Here is a 23,652-nt window from a genome sequence, read left to right on the forward strand (position 1 = left end):
CTGCTGAGTAAAGCCAAAATTAAAGATAGGTACACACAGACTTTGTTAATATTAGTCCATTTGTTGTATTAACTGAGATTCAACTGAAGAACTGAGATGTGAGAATGGTGAGATTAATTTTGTGTTATTGTCAAATTATATTTTGATAAGTTTTGAATAAATTTAATAATTTCAACCCTCGCAATATCATCTAAAGTATTCTTTAATTTGTTTATTTCAGTTCGTTTTTCATACACCTGGGTATGCTCGAAGGTGTGAAGGCATCTATAAAACTGCAGATACATTTTCCTTTTTAATAACTGTTTTGATGTAAGAGTAGATTTGTGAACTACTACTCATAGTTTTCAGAATACAGTGATATTTTACCTGGAACAGCCAGCAACCGACTGGATGGATGTGTGCGTGCAGGCGGACACGATTCATGCATGATACTTGAAACTAACCCTCTGGATGTATAATTATGCAAATGGTCAAATGCATCATGATTAGAGACCCGGAAATTTCGCGGATTCGTCTGGCCTCAGGGCCATAGGTGTGTTCACCCATGTTTACTTTCCCCATTTGATTTCTGAGCGAAAATACAACATGATTTCGCTTACTTTTCTCCTTGCTGGGCATCGTTGGCTCGAGGTTGTAGAGGGGTGTGTCCAAATAACTGCAGTCCAATCATGAGACTAAAGGAATTTGCGAAATTTCCATATCTCTAATCATGATGCAAATAGTTGATGCATCATAATGCATCAGATTATCAGCATCATGATATACCAGGTCAAATGCATTATTATGCAGACAGTCTATCTAATTCATTAGGATTCAGATGGTCAGATGCATAATGATGCAAACGGTCGAATGTATCATGATGCATAGGGTGCATGCATCTTGAAGCAGACAAAGCCAGCCAGCAGCTTACCTGATGGATGCATGCTTGCAGACAACTATCAAGAGACCAGAATGCAGAAAGCCTGCCGACTGGAGCCATGAAGAGAGCTGACCTGCAGCCGACTAGATGAATGATGCAGATTGTTGGTAGTATCATGATGAAGACAGCCAGTCAGAAGCGACTGGATGATTTTATTAGGGTAGCCAGCGGACTGAACGGATGGAAGAATGTAGACAGCCGGATGGATGGATGGATGGATGCTCAGACTGCAGCAGCCTGTGATTGTAATAATTGTCTATGGGTACTTAAATTCTATCACAAATCAACACAGCACAAAATGTCATGGATGTCTGCAGATAAGGGAACATATCCATGTTAAAAACAGACCAGTGTGTGATGCATGCTGTATGTTACAGAAGTTTTTAGCCACTTCCCTGGTGCATCAACTAGCCTGCCCAGCCCATCTACTCAGTGGTATGGAAATGCAGGCTAGAAGGATACATCCATCACATATCTCCTGGAGTTAAAGCGAAGCCTATTTTATCAAGTGGCACATTCTGATGTTACATAACAGCTGTAAGTGTGCATACAAGTGATAATTACTTGAATAACATTTTACTGCTGTTATATGACATAATAAGTACATCTTCAGAAAATTTTGTGAGCAAACAATTGTGAGGAAGATATTGTAAATTGTTAAGATAAACACATGTCATGCAAGATGTAAACTGTTACTTACTGCAAATAACGACAAATGATTTTGTATTTTGCTGGTGCAAATAAAATGTTATATATTGAACCTGTCAGATTTTTTATTAACATGTTTGTATTTTATTTCAATTTTAAACTAGAAAACAATTTTTTTGATGTTGGACTTAGGGTGATTTTTTGGGGCATATTTTTGATTTTAGTTTATTTTTTCAGTTAATGCTATATTTTTGTTCAATTAGATTATAAACCGACATGATTGTGGCTTAACTTCGAACTTTTTTTGTTGCCACTTTGCAATGTGCTGGTTTGAATTATATTATGAACAGGTATACAGTTGATACACAAGAAATCTGTTGAAATTCACATAAAGACAAAATTAATATGAAATTTACCAAAATATCCTTTAATTGGACTAAAAATTCCCTGATTTGTCACCCAAATTATTGTCCTAAGTCCAACACCAAAATTTTTCATTCCTAGGTATGTACAAGAGAATTTTCTTGACAAAGGTACTAATAAGACAAAACAAGTTTCCTGTTCAAAACAAAATTTATTTATATTTTTAATAATACTACACAAGTGTACTCAACAAGGAATCTGTTACAATATTATTAAATAAGTATTATAAAGACTTCATTCATCACATCACCAAGGTACCATTACTCTTCACCATAGTGTTATCGCATAATCTTCACACATTTTATATTAGCATCACGTTTGAAAAGTTATTCATAAAATGGAAATAATGTTTTTAATTAAAACAAAGTATACAAAAAAAGCAAAGCAAGCCAAAAAATTTTTGCATTAATATGTCATGCAACAGAAACCTATTTAGTTCAACTTTAAATAGAGGACAAAAACCCTAACATGAGCTAGAAAGCATATTAAATTATAGATTTAAACTTTAAAATACATAATTTTATATTGGGGAAAAAATATCTGGGCAACATCTTACATGGAAAAAATAACTTATATATTGAGCAAAAAGCAAATAGCACTAAAACAATTCACCATATTGAAAGGAAATTCATATTGCAGCAGTTCATTTTAATTGTAATACTGTATTTATCTATTATAACTACAAAACTGCCTGAAAGCAACTTCAAAACCGAATGTTGTTCAACAGTGCAGGACCAAAAACATCATGTAACGTTTGTGCGAGAATTTTTTTTCTATTGACGCCCTAAAATAATGGTGCTATGATTATGCGATAAATCAATATAATCAATTTAAACAACAAAGCAAACAATACAAACAAAATTTTTAAAACAAACAATAATAATTTAAACAATATGAAATACTCTCTAACATTCTAAACACAAGGCTGCGAGACAACATGAATAATTTTCCAGCACGCAATTAGCAGAATGCAATTAACTACTATGTATTTAAAAAATTTTAAATCTTAATTTTATGAAACCACTTTACTCAAAAATAAGTACACAATAGTACTTCAGTGAAACATTACATTAATAAAAATGTTTTCTCAGTCCCTAGAAATTACATAGAAGTTATAGTGCTAAGCAGATTATTTACCTAGTACAAAATATTGTTCTTATCATTTAATACAAAGTTTTTTGTACCCTGGAAAAAAACATTAAATGTTTGTACAAATATCACAAAATTATGAGAAGTCACCATTTCATTTTCAAATAAAATAATACTTATGCCAATGTATGATACAGAAACATCTTAGAAAGTTTATAGTAATTAAAAATGAAGATATGTTATGTATATGTTGTAAGAATAGAACAGTAGAAATTTTTTTACATATACTTTACTTCTGATAATATGTATAATTACTATCAAGTTTTCTTACAAGGCAAATTTTTTTTTTTAAATTTTATGTCTTTATTAAATGAGAAAAACATTTCTAACTATTTTGATTGTCTATGAATTATTTGTTTTTCACAGAGTTAAAATTCAATAGTTAGGTTTATACAAACCTCATTATAACAAAGTGCCAAATTTATGGTCCCTCTATTTTGGTATTAGTAAGGTTTGTCTGTATACATATTATAGATAATTTTACAATTCACAATCACTGAAAAGAATTCTATGTCATTTCCAGAACAAAAATTGCAACACTGTAGCATCCTTTAAACTAGTGCTGAGCCGAACCCGGTTCTGATTATCAAAACCGGCCGATATAATCAATATCGGAGTTGTGCACGATTCACATAAAAAATGCAGGTATTAAAACCAATAAATTCGTACGTTTTAATACTTAAACATTGATTTTTATTACATCATCCCAACCGAGTTTATTTATCCATTTCTACAAAATTTTCGCTGAACAGAAAGAAAAAATATGGTTACAGTCTACAGTGTATGTTTATGCGTTAAAAAATCAAAATATGAAAGTATAAAAGGCACAAGTAGTTCATGAACTCACTCGGGTTATGCCGGGTATTGTAAAATTTCAACTCGACACGTTCAAAAAGTGATGCAAATGAAGCTTTGCTTGTATTGTAGTGACTTTCCAAACATAGGCCCGTGTTTAAGCAACGACTTTGAAAAATTATGTAAATATAGTAACAGCCTTTTGTTTAATAGGCCTGCAGCAATGCAACACGTCTGTATAGCTAACTTCATTTTCATTAGAAACTGTAACGTAACTTCTTGCAGTATATACATGTATCGCACACTATTAAAAATGATATTAGCGAATTTGAAACTGATTGTTTGGTGCCGTTATCACAATAAAAACAAGCTGTTCGGAAGCGATGATGTGTACTTCACGGAACAAGTAAGGTGCTGTACCAAGATGGCGTCCACAACAATTGAGGGCCAAGGAAGAGCAAGTCATCACAGCGCTGCCAGATGCAACGGCATTTCCACCGTTGCCATAGCTCTAGCAAGGTACAAACATTCGTAGTGCAGCCAATGTGGTGGCTAGGTTCTGTTTTTACCTCATTGTAGTAACTAATCTGCATTTATTAAACATTTTATAAGTTATATTTAAAGCTATGGTCATTGATTTGTGTTATTGCATTATATTTCTGAAGTAAAATATGTCGGCTACATCCAACACACTAGTAAAAACATTTAGGCAGTACATATCGGTAATGGAATTGGCAGTATCGGTAGTATCAGAAAAGGCTCAGAATCTGTATCGGCTCAGCACTAGTTTGGATTCTATTTTTTAATTATGTTATGTTCATTTTGTGTGATAACTAAAAAAATTGTAGCTGTTGGCTAAGAAAGTGAAACTGAAGTGTATGTAATTATTAATGCTTCCACATTGAACTTGTTGGTTTTTGGAGATGTGCATTGTGATTTTTTTTTAATCATTCACATGTCTTAGGCTTTGTGTGGACGTGAAAATATTTAGAACAAACAAATTAACAGTTAAATAATTTAATTGGCAAACACAATACTATATGGTGACAATAAGCTTAATGAATTTTTTTTTAAAATTCATCTTGACACCATTCACATCTTCTAAGAGCAAAGTTATTTTATATGATTTATAAAGTATTAAAAACTGTAAAAATGTATTTAAGGTTTATGCTGGTCATAGCAATGCTATAGAAAAAACTTAAGATGTTATTTTGGTCCAGATTTATTTTAGCAAGAGATTGGATATGTCCCGCGAAGGAATGTAAAATTTATTTCTCTAAGTGCTACTTTAACAGAAGTGGAATCAAAAATTTTATTATGTTCTCAACAGAACGAATATCCTAACCAACCATCACTCGTGTTGTACAAACATGCTGTAATTTTTTCTGTGAAGTAATAATCTATTTCAAGACAATAACTCAACAAGCTTTGTGGATGGTCATTTCTTAACTAATTTAAACCACTCTTAACAATTTTAGGGTACAAATGACATGTTTGGTGTAAATGAGCGCTCCACACGTACACTCACTCACTCGCACTCTCTCACACACTTGCACACTTACAGGAAACTTGCTGAATCTGTCTTGCTCTTAGAGATGATTTTACACTTAATGCACGTGCCGGTGTCACACTTAGCCGGGCCTAAGCACAAACACAACCAGATCGCAAGAAACACAAGATGCAAAAAGTTCACTAAAACAATGTTTTCAAATACTTGTTTATAAAATACGCAACACAAAAAGCAAATTAAGCATTGAGTAATTTTCAACCATTATGTTTAAGGCTTGGGTTTTCGCATTCCACATTCGAAAACTTTATAGACCCAGGCATTATGTGCATAGAAGGCAACATGTTTTTTGTTACCTATAAACATCACATCTACACTCACCAAACGTTCACACAGGTAAAGGAAATCACCTTTTAAAATAAAAGTGACAATTTCATTTGTTTTCTGTAATTTTTCTATTTCAAGGTTTGTGACATCTCGCTAATTCCATGCTTTGTTGGGGAAACCTGCTACAGTAGAACCCTGTTAATGTTTTTCAAGGGAGCACAAGAAAAACACATTATAAGCAGGAAATCTCAATTTAGCACTTAACAATGTTCGAGCTTTGCACCAATGGACTTACCAAGCTATGTAAACAACTTTAATGTTAAAACCAAAAATAGTATACTTGATACATGAATTTTCTGAAACAAGCCAACACTTTTTCAACTTCGTCTTGTTCCCTGGTTAAATTTTGTTTGTCTTTAAAGATACTCTGCCACATTTTTTGTAAAATTGTCTCACGATTCATGACGACAACATAAGAATGAGAACGTCTACTCCTTCGCCACCTGAAAATGTTTAATTTTGGGATTCCTACGTATGAATGAAAAAAAAAAAAATTATTTGTAAGCAATAGAAAACACTTTTAGTTATGCCCTCGCTCAATGGTTGGCAACTTAAATATTGTAGGACTATGTACGTGCATCTGAATACCCACTGGAATGGCAAGGAAGAGAAGAGTTGACTAAGGGTGCCAACTGACAAGTAACTATTAACATTGTGTACCTTCAGTATTTTGCATAAAATTATATTTTAACAAACTTCATGTATTGTATGGCAGTGATTGTAAACATAAATATACATAAAGGAAACTTTTATCGTAAGTGTTGGAATAATTTGGTTTTAAAACATTTTTCCCCATTTATTGAATCTTAGAAAGCAAACATTATAACCAGGAAATTACACTATTTATGAACGTTATATGCAGGAAATAAATACATTGTCCTTATGGGGGAAATATTGGGACTTTTAAAATATGACATTATAAGCAGGAAAACATTATATGCAGGAACATTATAGCAGGGTTCTACTGTATGTGCGAGTCCCTTCTGTGCTGGCAAATAGCGTGCCCCCGTAATGACAGGAACAAGTGTCAAGTGATGTAACAAAGATACTTGCTGCAACTTTGAAATAGTCCCCTTGTGTTTTATAACTTAAAAAAAGTTACATAAAGTTAAATATTATGCATCTTGGGAAAATACTAGAGCTGGGCCGATGCTGATCCCCGATCGTAGTAATCGGCCGATTTTGTTAATTTTGCCGATCATAATGATCGGCAAAACGTAGCCGATTATTTGAGCCGATCATTGGTCTCCTACTGCAAACTTATAACATTGAATAATTACCTATACCTAACAACTTTCCATGTTTGTTTACAGTACTTTTCGGGAAGAAAATTTGATTATTCATTGAAAAATAATAGGATTTAATAATTTAAAACTAACCACACACGAAAAAAATATACCAATAAAGTAAACAAATACCGTAAGTTTTATAAACATTGAACAGTTACATACCTAAGTATCAATTTCCACGTATATTTACGGTACTTTCGGTAAAATAATTTTCCATTATACTATTTGCAAAGTTATTTATCATTTACGAACCGAAAATTATGTATTTGTTTACCATTTACGATTAATATTACCGGAATGGCGAATGGCGACTGTTGTTTAGGTTGGTTATGTGACGCCAGAGATTAGAGTGACGCGCGTCGCGCGACGGAATTAGTACGGATTAATGGCGCTAGTAGTCTCGTGGTTAGTAAACTACTCTTCGGGAATTCATCTATTTAGTTTTTTCTCGCTAAATATGGCCTATTGAAAGTTTTGTTTAGAGAAATTAATATTCTTATCCTGTTTAGCGGGAAATAGAGCTTAACTTTCTTTTGTATAAAAACCTGGTTGATGTAGAGTTTTGTTTCCCACAGTAGAACCTCGTTAATCCGTGACGCGCTAATACGGGAATCGGATAATCCGGGACGATTTAAAAGTGCAGAAAAAAAAGAGAAGCTAAAATTGTCAGCGCTTAAAATTAACGTCACGCGGGCCGGCGGGCGGCAAACACTGCAACGCTGTTTGTACCGACCCTTTGTGTCGCCCCCCTTTCAGCTGTCACATTTGTCACTCTTTAAACTTGAGGGGGATGTCCTGACTTCTGCTTCCCGTTTTCCGTTTGTTTGAATGTTGTTTCACGTGCTGCTGAGTCACTTTCCGCCCGCCAACGCACGGCAGGCGCCTGGCGAGTGACGTGTCTGGCTGGCATTCGGCTGGTCGAGGGGGAAGAGGGGGGTGGGGAGCTACCCAAAATTTATGTGTACAATGTCAGCACGATCTTATCTTTCTCTCTTCGGCTGTTGTAAATGACCGTGAACTAATGGCTAGCCAGTGCCGTATTTTTTTAAGCCGAGACAACAATTCGAAGGCGGCCCTTACCGTTAACCGATTATCCGGGTTTATTATTTTTTTTTTTTTTTACAGAATTTCAATTATCCGGGCATCGGCGGGTCCCAATGAACACGTATAATTGGTTGTTTACTATTTTTATCCATCTGCTGCGAAGGCGCAGTAAGCCTCGGGAGATGTTACGTCACATGACCTTGGCCTTAACCCAGCTGCACGCTGGTGTCTGAGAAGCTTGACAAGACCTTCCGGGCTTACCTGTATAATTGCTAGTCCGTGAAATTTATGATGTCGTGATTTTTAAGTAATCATGTCCTTGAAAAGTAGTTTTGTCTGGGAATATTTCACCGTTTATAGTGATCCGTCAAAAGCAACGTGTAATCAGAGGTACTTGAAAGGCTCTAATCGGCTCAGAAGATCGGCAAGATCGGCAGCAGATGATCGGCATCGGCATGATCGGCAAAATAGGTGATCGGCCCAGCTCTAGAAAATACTATGTGAATGGTATGGTTCCGGCATTCTTTTGTAGTTTATAAACCCCGTTATGCTTAATATCTGGTAGGGGAATGCTGCTAGTTGAGAAGCAGAGCAAAGCAATTTTTTTTCCTAACCTAACAAAGTAAATGTATTTGTTTGGGAGGGGGTCTGGGTTAGGAAAGAGACTTAGGGCCGGTTTCACAAAGTCTGTTTAAAGTTTTGGTTATCTAATCAAACGATTAATTTAAACTGGGCATTAAAGTACTGATTATCATTTGACTGTTTCCCAACGTACTTTTAACGAGTGTTTAACTAAACAATGGTTAAGGGAAATATGGCAACCAAGCGATGACGTATCGGATCACGATTGGCTGTTGTGCTACCTTCGTTTATTACTTTTGGCCAGTGTTTAAGTTTCGGTTAGAGAAAATTGTAAACAAACATCAGTATGGACGAAAATAAGCGGCCACAATCCGGAAATATTCTTGCTTCGGAAAAGGAGTTAGTGGAAAAGTATGCCAGTATCATAGAATGCATGAAAACCGATGCGGTTACATGGAGACAAAAAGAAGATGCATGGCAAAGGATTACATTAGAGTTTGATTCCTTGTCTGGAATACTTCCAAGGAATGAAGAAACTTTGAAAGCAAAATACGATAACATGAAACGTGCGAAAAAAGTGCAGCGAAGAAGGGATGCAGGTTTTGAAGACGGGCGTCATAGGCTATTGAAAAGTTAAATAAAAAAAAAACAGTGAGTCTCTACTGTTTAACTTAGCTCAGGCGTGAACCCTTACCAGGGATGTTTTTTAGCAGTATGGAGGTGCGGAGCGCCGACTTGTTACGTGCGATAGCAAGTAACTGGACAAAAAAAGGAATTTTTATGTTGGATACAATATTTCCTTTTATATTTTTATTCCTTATATACGTCAAGTTACTTGCTATCGCACGTACCAAGTCGGCGCTCCGCCGCGTCTCCATACTGCTAAAAAACATCCCTGGCAAGGGTTGACGCCTGAGCTTGGTTAAACAGTAGGGACTCCCGTAATTATTTTTTGTTATTTACATTTCAATAGCCTATGACGTGACTGTCATGTGACAACATTATCTATTGAAAAAAATATATATACATTTGATACTAGTAAACAAGAAACTGTAACCCCGGCCTTCAGAAATCTCAATGACCTTGATCGCTACCGGAGTCCACAAAAAACCTTCCACACATACCGCCACAGGTAGAAAAAAAAACAACTTATATGTACCCTTTCCCCATCATGTGTGTATGGGATTCAAAAAATAATTCTATAAGCAACAAATTGAAGGAGGTCGATTGGGCTCTACACGTAAAGTAAGGCACACACAGAAGTACGGTGTATGAATTTAATGGTATACTATCACCGCGAGTGATGACATATCACCGCGAGTGATGACGCCGTACAATAATGACATACATTTAGCACTGACATGAAAAATTAATAAGTCATACAGGGTATATAATAGCAACAGCACCATGCGCATGGATTTACTAAAAAGAGAAACTATTATTATGAAAGTTCTTACAAAAAGTCTACATGGCCATTTTTACCAAACAGTATTTTCCATATTGTTTTTGCACTAATATATCGAACTATATGGAGCACATTTATTCAGAAGTAATTATAAGTTGTTGATAGTATTAATCACGTTAGCACATGATGTTAGACACAGTCATGATCGCTTCACGTAGCAATAAGTCAAATTGTGATTTTTTCTCCACCTTCCGTCCAGGCGAACCATCACCAGAAAATAAATAAGGGTCTCTAGCCTTACTTTCAAAGTCACAGCAAGTTCACCGCTGCCGCGGCACTTCTCCACCCCGGGGCACCAGTGATGTCCATTGCCTCACGTCTCTCCAACGCGGCCCGGCCGTCGAAACCTCCACGCTCGTTCAGCGCAGGCACCCGCCCCTTGCGGTCCGTCCACTTCGGCGTCACATCGAGCAGTCCCCATTCCTCGCGGCCTTCACTCGGAGCATTCCACTCGGAATTCTTCGGCTCGGCCCGAACATTACCGAAAGCGTGCAGTATAGTGTACAACTTAACACTTGCTAGCTCGACAGTGCAATTTCAGAATAGTTCAAGGAATTAAATTTACCAATTAAGTACCAAAAAGAAAATAAAATAAATTAAATATAAAAATTAAATATAAAACAATTAGATATTGTGACCAGCAAGTAAAAACACACGGTTGAGGCAGTTACCAACATGTTAACAAAACAATTGCGGCAACAGCATGAATGCAAAGGTATAGTGATGGAAAATAAAAACTGTGATTTCTCCTAAACTATTTGGAATTTCTTATCTCTGTTTTTTATTTTTTATTTTATTAAATTCAGGATGGTTAGAGAATGGAATGAAGTTATGTTAGGATTTTTAAGTATATTCTTTAAGGAATACCCCTAAACTACATATTTACCGATGGCTGCCCTTGGACATTAATGTATATAACAAATATATAATTAGGCCTACTAAACACTACGTAAGTCTTCATACCTGTAGAAATAATTTTGATGTGGGTACAGTCAATAGCTCCAATTACTTTTGGAAACCGTGCCACATTGTAAAATTCTTCATGTAACAGCCGATATTGTTCATCTGTCTCGGGAAATGCAATATATTTTCTGCGGAGCATTGCTATCACAAGAGTAACCTTTTTTACAATACGACATACAGTGCTCTTGTGTAAACCGAAGTATTCACCAATGGAAATTAAAAATCCATCAGATGCATAAAACCTTAAGGATACTAGAAGTTAATCAATAGGAGAGAGAGAAAAATTTCTGAAAACAAAAATACTTGTTTATACTCACATGTTTACATAGCCAAATAAATTTCAAATGGAAGCTCACACAAAAAGTACTTTTTTTTTTGTTTGCTTGTAATAGCTTAACAAAAAAAAAAAAGCCATCACTAACCTGTCTGTGGGCACTTCCAACTGTCTTTCTATTTTTTTCAACAGTGCTAGGACCGTATTTTTCTAAGCTGAAACCTCATAGCAAAATCACTGTCATTCATTTGAAAGTGATTTGGCCTTACTCGAAATATTCGTGGTCTATTTAAATAATTAACAATTTCATCATCATCATCATCATCTTCAAACAAAATGTTCAATTCATTCGCCATCATCACTGTGGCACTTCAATCAATTATCTCTGTTTTGCACACCATATGGTTTCAAACAGCTTAAAAAATATACATAACCTCAAAACTATCAGCAGTAGCCAACTAATCGGAACCTCTTCTTCTGTTTGACTTAACCATAGATTACCATCAGTTAATCGGCCGATTACTGTTAACCCTATATTGAGAAACAGGTAATTCTGCTAACCGGCACTTACATTTTAATCAGAAGATAATCGGACGATAACCAGACTTTGTGAAACCGGCCCTAAGTGCATCTTGCATGAAGAGAGAGTAGCATGCATCATGTGCTTTATTTGGGGACTGGCTAGCCATAGCATCAATTGATGCCATGACTAACTCTTAGATCTAGACTATAACTAGTTGAGTGCAGGTAAAACCTACAGACACACAAGGGAAACCCCTGGGCTCATTTATGCAGGGTTATTTTGCATGCATTAAGCAGGCAGGTTCAGTACCGGACAAGAAGGATGATCCAGGAATGAGAGTTTGTCAGAGCAGAAAGTTCCAACCAAGCCGGGGTCGGTAACTGGGACCTTGCGGTCCGCACTGGTGCTTGTGCATGTCTGGATTTGTACCAGTGGCACATGCACCCCTGGCTGTGATCAGGCTTATAAAAAGCTTACGTCAATCTTGTATTCAAGCTTGAATCAAGCTTCTTATGACAAGCTGGTACAACAAGTCTAAATTAAGTCACTCTGGAAAGAGAGATATAATTAAGTGCAAAAATAAAATTATAAACATGTAATTAATATTTTAAATAAATCATAAGTGTGTTCCAATCTAACAAAATTGACCACATTTATGACAAAATAAAATTTGAACCAAAAGCAGATTCTTACTATAAAAAGGTAAAATATAAAAAAATAACTTAAGTAATAAAAAAAATTGGATAAATAACTTAGAAAGCATGTTTCCAGAAATTTCAACCTGTACTGTGCAATACAAAATGAACATATTGTATGCCGTGCACATCTAAAAATCCTTAACATATATATTCTTTAAGTTGTAATCAAACGTTCAGAAATGTAATTTTTTCAAAGTTTGGATTTAAGAAGAAACCACAGTTATGTAGGAAGAAATTATGTTACCATCTTTTCAGCAGTACATGAAACACATCAACGTATGCCTGAGAGAAAAACAAAATATATTTTTTTCCACTTTGTAAGACAACACAGTAATTAAAAATTCAGATTTTAAGGAATAATGGGAAATACAATTTGTAACTATATAATATAAAAGACCCAAGGCCACTGGAAAATATCCAAAATCTGGGTAAAAATTTTAATAACTTGGATGTTAAAGAAATACATAATACTGATAAAACATCACAAAGTATTAGCATCATTAGCGAAGAACATAAACAATCAATCAGTAAAGTATCATGCAGGTAATTAAAGTGATAATTTTTTTACACTGAATAATCTGAAAAAATAAAACTCATGTTGAAATGAAGTATGTATTGGGGAATTTTTTTTAGTCTGAAACATTTTTCACCTCATGAGTTTTGGCCACCCTGCAGAAGGGAGAAGATTAGTTCCAACTACCTAACTTTTAAATTCTGCAACAGAAAAAAAAGCACATTAATTTATTTAAAAAACTAGCTGACCCGGCAAACGTTGTTTTGCCATATAAATTATTTCTAGGGAATTTATAGCTGCAGTACCCGGCGTTGCCCGGGCTGAATACATGATGAAGGGTACCTTTTTCGAAATCAGATGTAGTTAGTAATTGTCTTCTTAATTTGAATGTCAAGTGTGCAAAATAATTTATATCACTTTCAGATCCCGACAGACGTTGCTCTGCCAGTTTATAGTTATTTACCTGGTCTGTATGTAATCTAGACTCTATAAAGTAATATAGAAAAAAGCTTAAAAATAAGAGATTACAAATATAGAAAAAATTCAATTATCTAGCTAATGCTCGACATGCATTGCAATGCCTCATTCAGCTATGTTTTGTAATATGTTTGAAGTAGTTACACATATACAAATCATCTATCCATCTCTCTAAACATATATTTATCTCTATCTACATCTTTATATATCTATGCATCTCTCTATCGCTATTTATCTCATTATATCTACATATTTACATATATACCTCACACTATCTCTATCTCTTTTATATATAAATCTCTATATAGCTATATACATCTATATATCTCTTTATCTAACCCATTTCATTCTCTATACCTCGCTCTATCTCAACTTATCTCTCTGTCTCTCTCTATCTCACTCTATATATATCACTCTATCTCTGTCTCTCTTTTATATTTAAATAAATTGTGTCATGCGTGCGCACTTATACTACAAAAACAGACGAAGTGCCGCTATATAATATGAAATAAACACATTTTTTGAAACGATTTGTACTACAACTATTGCAAAATAGTTATACCGTCTCAGAAACCTTCACGGGCATGCGCATAACAACTCACCAAAATTTCATCGCAATCGGATGAATGGTATATAGGAACGCATACGGCACAAACAAAATTAAAGACATGACAAACGCATCAAACGATGGTGCGTTTAAAATTCAAGGCAACGCTATCTATTAACAAAGTTAAGAAGAAAACTGTTATGAGCGCCTTTATTTTGCTAGCCGCTGCGAGCTCCACTAAGCGGGCTGGTCTCACCAAGGAGAAAAATATAAATTTGCAAGACCTTACTATGTGTATGATCGTGTGGCAGACATAGAGAAATGACACTCACTCACTATTTGTATGTCTATGACCTATGATTTTTTCTGTTATAAAATGAAATTATCACTTTTTCACTCCCTTAGGGATGGAATTTCATATTAATATGTGGTTTATGTGTTAATCCAGATAATGAGCTCGCTGTAGGCGGGGAAGGTTGATCAAGTGTTAATTGATCAGCTATCGACCGGGGTTGAAAAATATAAAATTCTATTAAAAATTAGGGGTTGGGGGTAGAAGGGTGAAAATTTAGGGTTGTGTGTATTTTTTAATGCCACATTATAAAAAAAATAAAATAAAAAAATTTCTCCAAAAATTAAAAAAAAAAAAAAATTAGGGGTGGACTACCCCTAACATTTAGGGGGATGAAAAATAGATGTTGGCCGATTCTCATAGATACCGGATAAGCACAAAAAATTTCATCAAAATCGGTCAAGCCATTTCGGAGGAGTATGGCAACGAAAACTGTGACACGAGAATTTTATATATAAGATAATTCTTCATCCTCTTTGGTGCTAAAGCATCATAAATAACACCAGACATTCATTCTCAATGCTACATAAGACAACTAGTCAAATAAGACATGTGGAAGCTTTAATCACTTCAAACTTTCATAAAATTATAATTATAACACCAGAAAACAGAAATTTCAGTGATGAAATATGCACAAATTAACAAATCATCTTAAGTACAAATTGATTAGTTATCTAAATTTAAATGACTGCATTTTTGTGGCCTTAGAACTTTTATTCTCAGTGGTTTGGAGGAGAAAAAAAAGTCAGAACTTGTATTTCATAATGCAATTACACGGAAGTCTGCGACAATCAAAGCTTATTGCTAAAAAATATGTGACTTTAATGTACCTGCATGGTGTAACCAGGACAAATCACTGTTCAGTAAATATATCCTAACACTAGCTTTATCACATGGTTCCTTAATTCTCCTTATTACATATGCCTCAATAAATTAACCTAATAAGTTTGGCAATACAATGTGTTTTTCTTAAACCAAACAATGTATCTAACATCACTAATACCTATCAGTCTTTTAAAATATTAATTTGTTACTATTATGACACAATGATAAATAAAAAAAATAAAAAAATGGAATTTGTGAAATACTGCATTCAGTATTTTAAACGCCACTAACACAACAGCTCACAAAATTTTACAGTATTTTAAAATTTAGCTTAGTTAACCACCTGTTATCAAAAGTTTACATTATTTTAAAAGTAGCTAACCTAACCAAATGAATCCTAATATTTTATTGTATTTAAAATCTAGTTAACCTAACATAACCAAAATTCCAAATTATTTGGCTGCATTTTAAATGTAGCTAACCAAACCTAAGCAACCATTAAAAGGATATACTAACGGTAAACAACTTTTACTTTTAAATAATTAGAAAAAAATTTAGGACGAAAAAAGTAATAAATTTGGGTATTTCATCTTTTTTTACTACTGTATCACAATAGTAACAATTTACAGTTGACACATACAATCTAGCCAAGAGTAAACTTGATCATCATACCTGAATAAAAAAAAGACAGTAAATATTTTCTTGTGCACATTAACATTTTTTAGGATCAATATAACCATTAATTATGATGACTCCCAGCAGCAATTCAATGTAGCAATGGTATTTATATAAAAATAAAATTCATAAGAAATACGTTTAACATTGCATTAATAAAATATGGTTCAACTACATAATCCATTCTGTTCAATCCATGGATATTAAAGTATGGTATAATCTAACTTAAACTTACTTATCCAGCATTATTGTTTCTAAACAAACTTAAAAAAAAAAATTTGAATTGGTTTTTGAAAAACAGAATTCTAACTCTTACTTACACAATGTAGAATACGGAACTAAGTATAGACCACATCCACAAAATTCAGACTCCAACTTCAGTATAAAGTAAAATAAGTGAAAAGGAGAACTCAAAATGAAAAATAACAGATGCATTGACAAACTTAATCATACTTGAAATTTCACTAAAGCAACTGATTTAAACCAGTGGCACAATGAGATTTCACCATTGGTACTACTACCAACATATCTGAAACAACAGAATCATTAAACAAACACTTAGCCTCGGAATAGGAAACGGTTACAGTAAAAACCAAAAATATAATTAAGTGTATATAAATAGTAATGAACCAGTAGGCAAACCTGTTTCTATGAGTTACCTCTAGCAATGCACATAAATAAAAAAATTTAAAATTAAATATGATGCACACATCTAACTCAGATGCAGCTTATGGAGCACAAATAGTTTACTTAGTGATTTGGTAAGGCAGCTTGATAACTGGACGAGGACCAAAAGAGAGTCTATTATACTGTTATTATTAATTATGGGTTGGTTATACAGACTAAATTGGTCTACTGGTCCATTTTTATATACCACTGAATTCTAGTTTAACGTAGGCCTGTTCGAAGCTTCGACTAATCAAATGAGCTGAAAGCTCTTTTTAATATTTGATTTGACTTCGCCAGGAAATCTTATATCAATTTATTTGAAGCTTTGAATGTGTGCGAAGCTACGTGTCTGATGTGGAGCTTTGGGTTTGTTGCGAAGCTTAAAAACATTGGAAGCATGGGCGCAAATCTGTAGGATTTCCAGGGGGGGCCCGTGAATTCTGTGGTTTAAGAATTTTGCGCTAGAGGTCAACCGAAACAAGTCTTCTCTGGATGATAAGCTCGTATGTTATACACTTTATTTTTACGTAAGTGATATTAACAATAAAGCAGAGCAACATATGTTTTAGTAATTATTAATTAATGACTATAAGAAATGATCTCTCAAACATGTTTGTATAATTTGCTAACCTAAATACATAAAATATCCATGAAAAAATCTATTAAAATAATATACGTGAATATAACGCTGTCCGTCCGTCTGTCTGTCCGTCTGCCACCAGGCTGTATCTCATGAACCGTGATAGTTAGACACAAATACTAAAAACATAGTAAAATAAATATTTAAGGAGGCTCCCATGCAACCAACGTGATTTTTTTGTTCGTTTTTGCTTGATATTGAAAACGGCAACAGGTAGACGCTTGAAATATTCACAGAATATTTAGTTATATATTCACTTTAAAATAAATGATTAAATTAAAATAAAACAAATTTTTAAGGGGGATCCCATACAACAAACGTGAAAACAGAATAAAATTTCACAAATGATGTATTTCTGTTGCCGCTATAACAAGAAATTCTAAAACAGAATAAAATAAATATTTAAGTGGGGCTCCCAATCCCATACAACAGACATGATTTTTTTTGCCGTTTTTATAGATAATGGTACGGAACCCTTCGTGCGCGAGTTCGACTCGCACTTTGTCAGGTTTTTTTATGCCACATCACATAATTACTGCGATTCAAATGCTGTTCGTGAAATTCTTTGTTCACAGTTTTTGATGTGCCGTAAAAACCCAAAGCTCCAAAGCTAATAAACGGATCAACATCAAATGAACGATCGAATCATATTAAAACCCTTAAAGACTCTTTTATTTAGTAAAGGCATCAACCAGGTAAAAAAGAAAAAAAAACTTAATGACACAAATGAAAAATCTCGTAGATAGAACTATGAAATTTATCCTACAGCTAATTGAACCACATACATTTCTCGGCTTATTTTTAGTATAATCAGTATTTTGGCAGTGAATATTATTTAGTTAAAATATACCGCTTGATTAGTTATTAAAGAGACGCGTTTGCTTCCTTATTAACTTAAATACGGATGTGTAACGTTTAAATACTTCTTTCTCAATCTTACTTTTGTTTACTCGTGCAGTGTTGCAGTTATCAAATAACAAATGTTATAAAGTGATTATCGGCCATGAATTGTGAAAATTATCGTTTGATAATAAAAGGGGAGTGATTTTAAATTCCATATTGACGAGGAAAAAAATTATTCCCTGTATATTCACATGTAACGTACAGAGCAGCTAGCCTTACAGAATGGAGATGAGCTAAAAAAAATTCCAGTAATGGTATATAAGTTTCAGTTCGTAAATAAACTAAATTCTGCTATAATTACTGTTAAAGTATTAAGTTGTTTATTTACTGGAAAAAATAACGTTACATAATCACTTAAATAAAATATATTACCTAAATAATAGTCACTACTTATAAAACAATCAAGCTTACCAGGTGAGAATCAGATTCTGTTTTCCGTTTCTTCCGCGTCACGAAATTATCCATGTTGATGTTTACCAAGAAAGCAGAAGACTGGCGCACACGAGAGCAAAACCACTTTAAAAACAGACTACCTGAAACCTATAATACTGTCGTTTCAGAGGACAAGGTAGTGTGGGTATCAATGGGGAGGAAATGCTAACGGAACCCTACCCTAGCTTCGTCCTTTGGAATGAACGGTTTCTAGGAATTAAGGGTTTCAAAGTTCTCACTGGAAAACTCCATACCATGGCTTTCGCAGAAGGGGTAGGGGAAAATAACTACGGAACTCAAAGGTAGGAATATAAAGCATGTCAAAGTGTCTGTCGTCGTTGTAAATAATAATCTGATATATATGCTGTGTACACCATTAACTTTAAAATCACGAAGTGGGCCCCCCCAAGGAGGGGCCCATTAATTCCAGGGGGGGCCCGGGCCCCCCTGGCCCCCCCGGGATCTACGCCCATGATTGGAAGCCCAAGTTTTGCTTCTTCTCAGTTATAAACCCAAAGTTTCTAAATTTGAAATTGTGTTTTTTTTTAATTTCGGAAGTGCAAATTAACATAACTGAAGTTGAGTTGTCAGTTTGGTATGACCAGCAACATTAATACCAAGAAACCTCCAATTTACGTTTTCCAGCAATTTGCAAGGTTTTTTGAAAGTACATTTTATTTTAAATTATTGTAAAATATTCCCTAAATTACACTTAACAGAAAACATTTTTTTAAGTTTCTTAACATTCGAGGTTAACACCATTTTATGATAAATTTCTCACTGTAAGTCACAGATTAGTAACACACAAAGGAAATTATTATGAAAACCAATTATTTAAATATCTCATGTGTATTTTTTTTTCTTTTAGAGTGTCAATCGATAGTATTGATGTATTGGGGCAATATGATAATGCTCTTTGTGCTTTGTATAGCAAGAAGAAAGTCTTTTACATTGTATTTTTTTTGGTATTTACTTTAATAATGCGATTTCTTTTTTTTAAAAAAGGTTAAAATAAATTTTTGCAACTGATTTTATAATATTTTTTTAGTACATAAAGTGAAATTTTAAAATGCTGAACTATCATTATTTTTATAACGGGTAAAACCTTAGTTAAATAATAATTTTTTGGGTGTTATGTAAGTTTAGCATCAATAATGTTGGTTACTTAAAAAAAGTGGCACTCAGGTCTACTTTTATGAATGCACGATATTAATTTTATGCATGATCATCTTTCAATGTATATTGATTATTGATAAATATAGAACCCAACTGGTTTTATAATAAGTAAAATCATTACAAATTGTATATATATTATATTTTTTTACTTCATTTCAGTATTTTATGAAAATAAGTGGAGTGGAGAAAAAATATTTGTCAATTCAATTTGACTTTGCGAATATTTGAAACATTTGATTTGATATTTCCTTTGCATGAAAAAAAACTAGTATTGGCAAGTTTTAAGGAAAACTATCACTGGCCATATAAATTTGATAAATTTGCTATTTATTATGTAGTAATGTTAATAGTTACAGTATTAACTATCCACAATAACTGCAGGTATCCATTTGCTGAACTACTACAATATCATTTATAAAATGATATTCACTTAGTGATGAACTGTTTCATTATATTCATGATGGCTATCTTACAGTCAATGTTGTGTTCTGCCGAAAGCTGGTCCAGCATCGGCACAAGACTGTTGCAGAAGTTTTGGTTCCCGTACGGATCGGAAACGTCCCTGAAACGGTCCTCTCTCCTCTTCTTGATCACCTTCCCAAGTGTGTTTGCCTGCGTTATAACTTCTTTGTCACCACCCTGCTTCGCATACTTGTGATCGCGTTTTTTTACGTCCCTTTCATCCACAAATGAGCCCATGTTTTTGTAGGAACTGTTGATGGTGACTTCCTGAGAACCTTCCGGGTAGTACATTTCTGTCACACCAGCATTTTCTCGAATTTCTAACGTTTCCTCATCTTCGTTAATGTCCGATGTGGTTACAGATTCTTCTAGCACCACTTCTGTTGTCGATAAGTAAGACACATCGGGATCCCAAATTTCCTTAAACGACTCTTTGGCAATGCCGTTCAATTTATTGTGCATTCGCCGTTCTGTCAATTTCCTGGAGGCAAAGAAGACCAACTTAGTTACACTTTCTCAATTTAAAAAAAAAAAAAAAAAACTATTTGACAACACACTTTATTAATGACCACACTGCAAGAACATTTCACAAGATAATTATAAAATTACATAGGTATGCATTTTGTTTGCCATAACAACCATTTTGCTTTCAAAATAGTGCATCATTAAAAATAATTCCAAATGAAATGGACATTTGAAATTGTTCATACTCATCTAATATCCAATGAATGATGAAGAAAAAAAGATAATTGATTTATCAATTTACATAACAAGGCAGCACTATACCTTATATTTCCACCATACTTAAATGATTTCCAAACCCACTAATGAACCATTCTTCCCACACAGTCACAAAATTATTTAAATTACAAGAAATGAGTATTTTATAAAAAATATTGAGCAAGTTCTATAACATTTAAAAAGTAACAGTATCCATGGTGCAACAAAAAAAAAATCATAAGTTACATTTTGCCTAGTATTTATGTTCTCTAAAATAAATGTACACAGTAAAAATAAACTGCTACCAAACAACCTTTGTAATGAAGTTGAGAAGTGGAGATCAAACTGTTTGTCCATGGCCTTTCATAGAGCGCCATAGCCAACTCTCTGAGAGACAGGACAAGAGAAGTGAAGGATATGTGAAATGAGTGGTGTGCTCAAAATAATGATTGGCCAAATCACTTATCCTATTTGAATCTCAAATTCACATCACAAAGAGTTACTTAAATCCACCTCTCAAATTCAAATTCAGACTTGAAGGGTCAAAAATTAAAATAACATACACAAAATAAAAAAAAATTTGATAACTGCGAAAAAAATTCATTGTTTCCTTAGTAGACATAATACTGAGCAAGTTCAAAATTGTTTTATGATCTTCTAAATACTACTAAAATCGTTTGCCTGAATTTATTTTGGTTAACTGCAACCTTTTTCATATAAATATGTCATTTTCACGACAGTTTTTACTGGCGGCACAGCAAAAACCTTCCTGTGCTGGGCCAATGTAATGCTCATGTCAGTATTATTCCAGATCATTCTTAACAAGAAAATTCTGGACAGTCAATGAAAATCCAAGGTGTATTGAATAGAAAGCATTTGAAACATACTAGCTGCTTGGAATATGAGAAAAAGTCCAATAGATCCTTTTGGAATATTGAATATTCGTGAAAACATATTGCTTTGCAAATAACGTTTCTAGATTGTGTCAAAATGTTTTGATAGCTTTTAAAATGTTCCAGGAACAAAGGAACAATGCCAATACATTAAGTGTTCAGATTATTTTACATGGGTCTTTCTTCAGTTCAGAAATCTTCATGCCCCTGTACTTAAAAACAAAATTAATTGCTATCTAAGATTAAAAAAAAACTTTTTTTTTTGCAAACCATCCATCCCCCTAAAATTTTATGACCCTCATCAAAAGTTCATTACATCACAGTTAAGAATCACACAGATGCATCTCCATTTCAGTTCTGATTACTAAATATTGGTTAGAACCATCTCTAATAGGATCATAAAATAAATCTAACTATGGTAGCAATTATTATATCTGTTTAGTATAGTTGACAGCCAATGCATATTTTATTTGTTTGTTGAAAACCGCAATGAATTTGTTCAACGTTCCAGACTGACCTGAATAAATAGCATTTTTTGACTGGATGTTTCAAAATTTCAGTGCCATGAATATGTACTGATTTTTCACAAGGACTAAATATTTAGGTCTACTGTACATGGAATTATTATTATATATTATAAATGTCCAAACCTCCGGCTAGCTCAATGGTCTGCCTGTTTGTTACATACACAGAACAGATAAAAAAATTTCTGGGTGCTGAAACTGCTGAATTCCATTAGCTGTTACTATCAATGAATTGGAATGAAATATAATCACTCAAAAACATTTGTACTGATTTATACTTTTCTTATTCTTCCTTAGGCCCATTCAAAAATGATGCGGAAACATAAAAACAGAAAAAGATCCAGATCCGCAAGATATTTAAGTTTCGCTATCCGTCTGCCACTTCAACAATTCACGGAAACATCACATATGGCACCCAATTAACTGTATTTCACAGTTATAAAATAAATTTAATCGAAAAATTTTTGTGGTTGAAAACATAACACGTCAGGATTTACATATACAGTAGGTACAAAAAATAAAAAAATAAACCCAAAAATATGTCGGAACTCTAGATATTCTTGCACTAGAATCAATATTTAACATGTAAAGCTAAATATTCACCTTTTATTGGTTGCATGGAGTAACTTAACATAAGAGCTAGAAATATGGCAAGCTCATCAGTACGGCTCCGTGTCCAAATGTGTGTCACTGTAGATACATACTCGGTTCTGTGAGATCTGTCTCCGTTTACGTGATCCATCTCCGCTTTCGTGTCAAATCTGACCATAAAACTTTATACATAAAAAAAAAAAATCTTACGGAAGAAACAACTTCACTTGCTCAAACAAAATATTTCATCGCTTGGAAATAATATTTGATGACTGTCCAATGCTATCATTTTTTAAAGATATTAAACCCCTCTCGTCGCTTGTTACTCAAGGTACAAATCGCCTAAGACCACTGTTCTATCTGCGTGACAAAATAATTCACTAAGGCTCTAAATGGACCTATGCTGCTGACCGTGGTAAAATCTTCTAATTTAATAAAATTGGGGTAGCTGTTATACCATATGAACCGGCTGCTGGATACAGATTTTCAGCTGCAAGACAAAACCAACACCAGTTCTCACTTTCAATTCATGATGTTCCTATTGGCTCAATGGCTCAACAGGAAGGCATCACAATATCTAATGAAG

The 23,652-nt window shown here is 33.9% G+C and overlaps 1 protein-coding gene and 1 long non-coding RNA gene across 3 annotated transcripts in view; one reads left to right on the forward strand and one right to left on the reverse strand.

Annotated features, from left to right (window-relative positions):
* Positions 1–1,679, forward strand: part of LOC134543068 (NADP-dependent malic enzyme-like) — a 29,199-nt gene extending 27,520 nt beyond the window's left edge. For both annotated transcript variants that reach the window (XM_063387823.1, XM_063387822.1), the window contains exon 6: positions 932–1,679. In XM_063387823.1, the coding sequence (XP_063243893.1) occupies positions 932–991 (60 nt within the window). In that variant the 3' untranslated portion in view covers positions 992–1,679. The remainder of the gene's footprint in view (positions 1–931) is intronic.
* A 442-nt stretch (positions 1,680–2,121) lies between these two features.
* LOC134543069 (uncharacterized) overlaps positions 2,122–23,652 on the reverse strand; it is a 49,332-nt gene continuing 27,801 nt past the window's right edge. Inside the window, exons 3-4 of the long non-coding RNA XR_010076888.1 lie at positions 7,280–20,819; positions 2,122–5,575 (exon numbers count right to left, since the gene is read on the reverse strand). This is a non-coding gene — a long non-coding RNA (uncharacterized LOC134543069). The remainder of the gene's footprint in view (positions 5,576–7,279; positions 20,820–23,652) is intronic.

The sequence above is a fragment of the Bacillus rossius genome (assembly GCF_032445375.1).
Source record: "Bacillus rossius redtenbacheri isolate Brsri chromosome 9 unlocalized genomic scaffold, Brsri_v3 Brsri_v3_scf9_2, whole genome shotgun sequence".
NCBI classification, from domain to species: Eukaryota; Metazoa; Arthropoda; class Insecta; order Phasmatodea; family Bacillidae; genus Bacillus; species Bacillus rossius.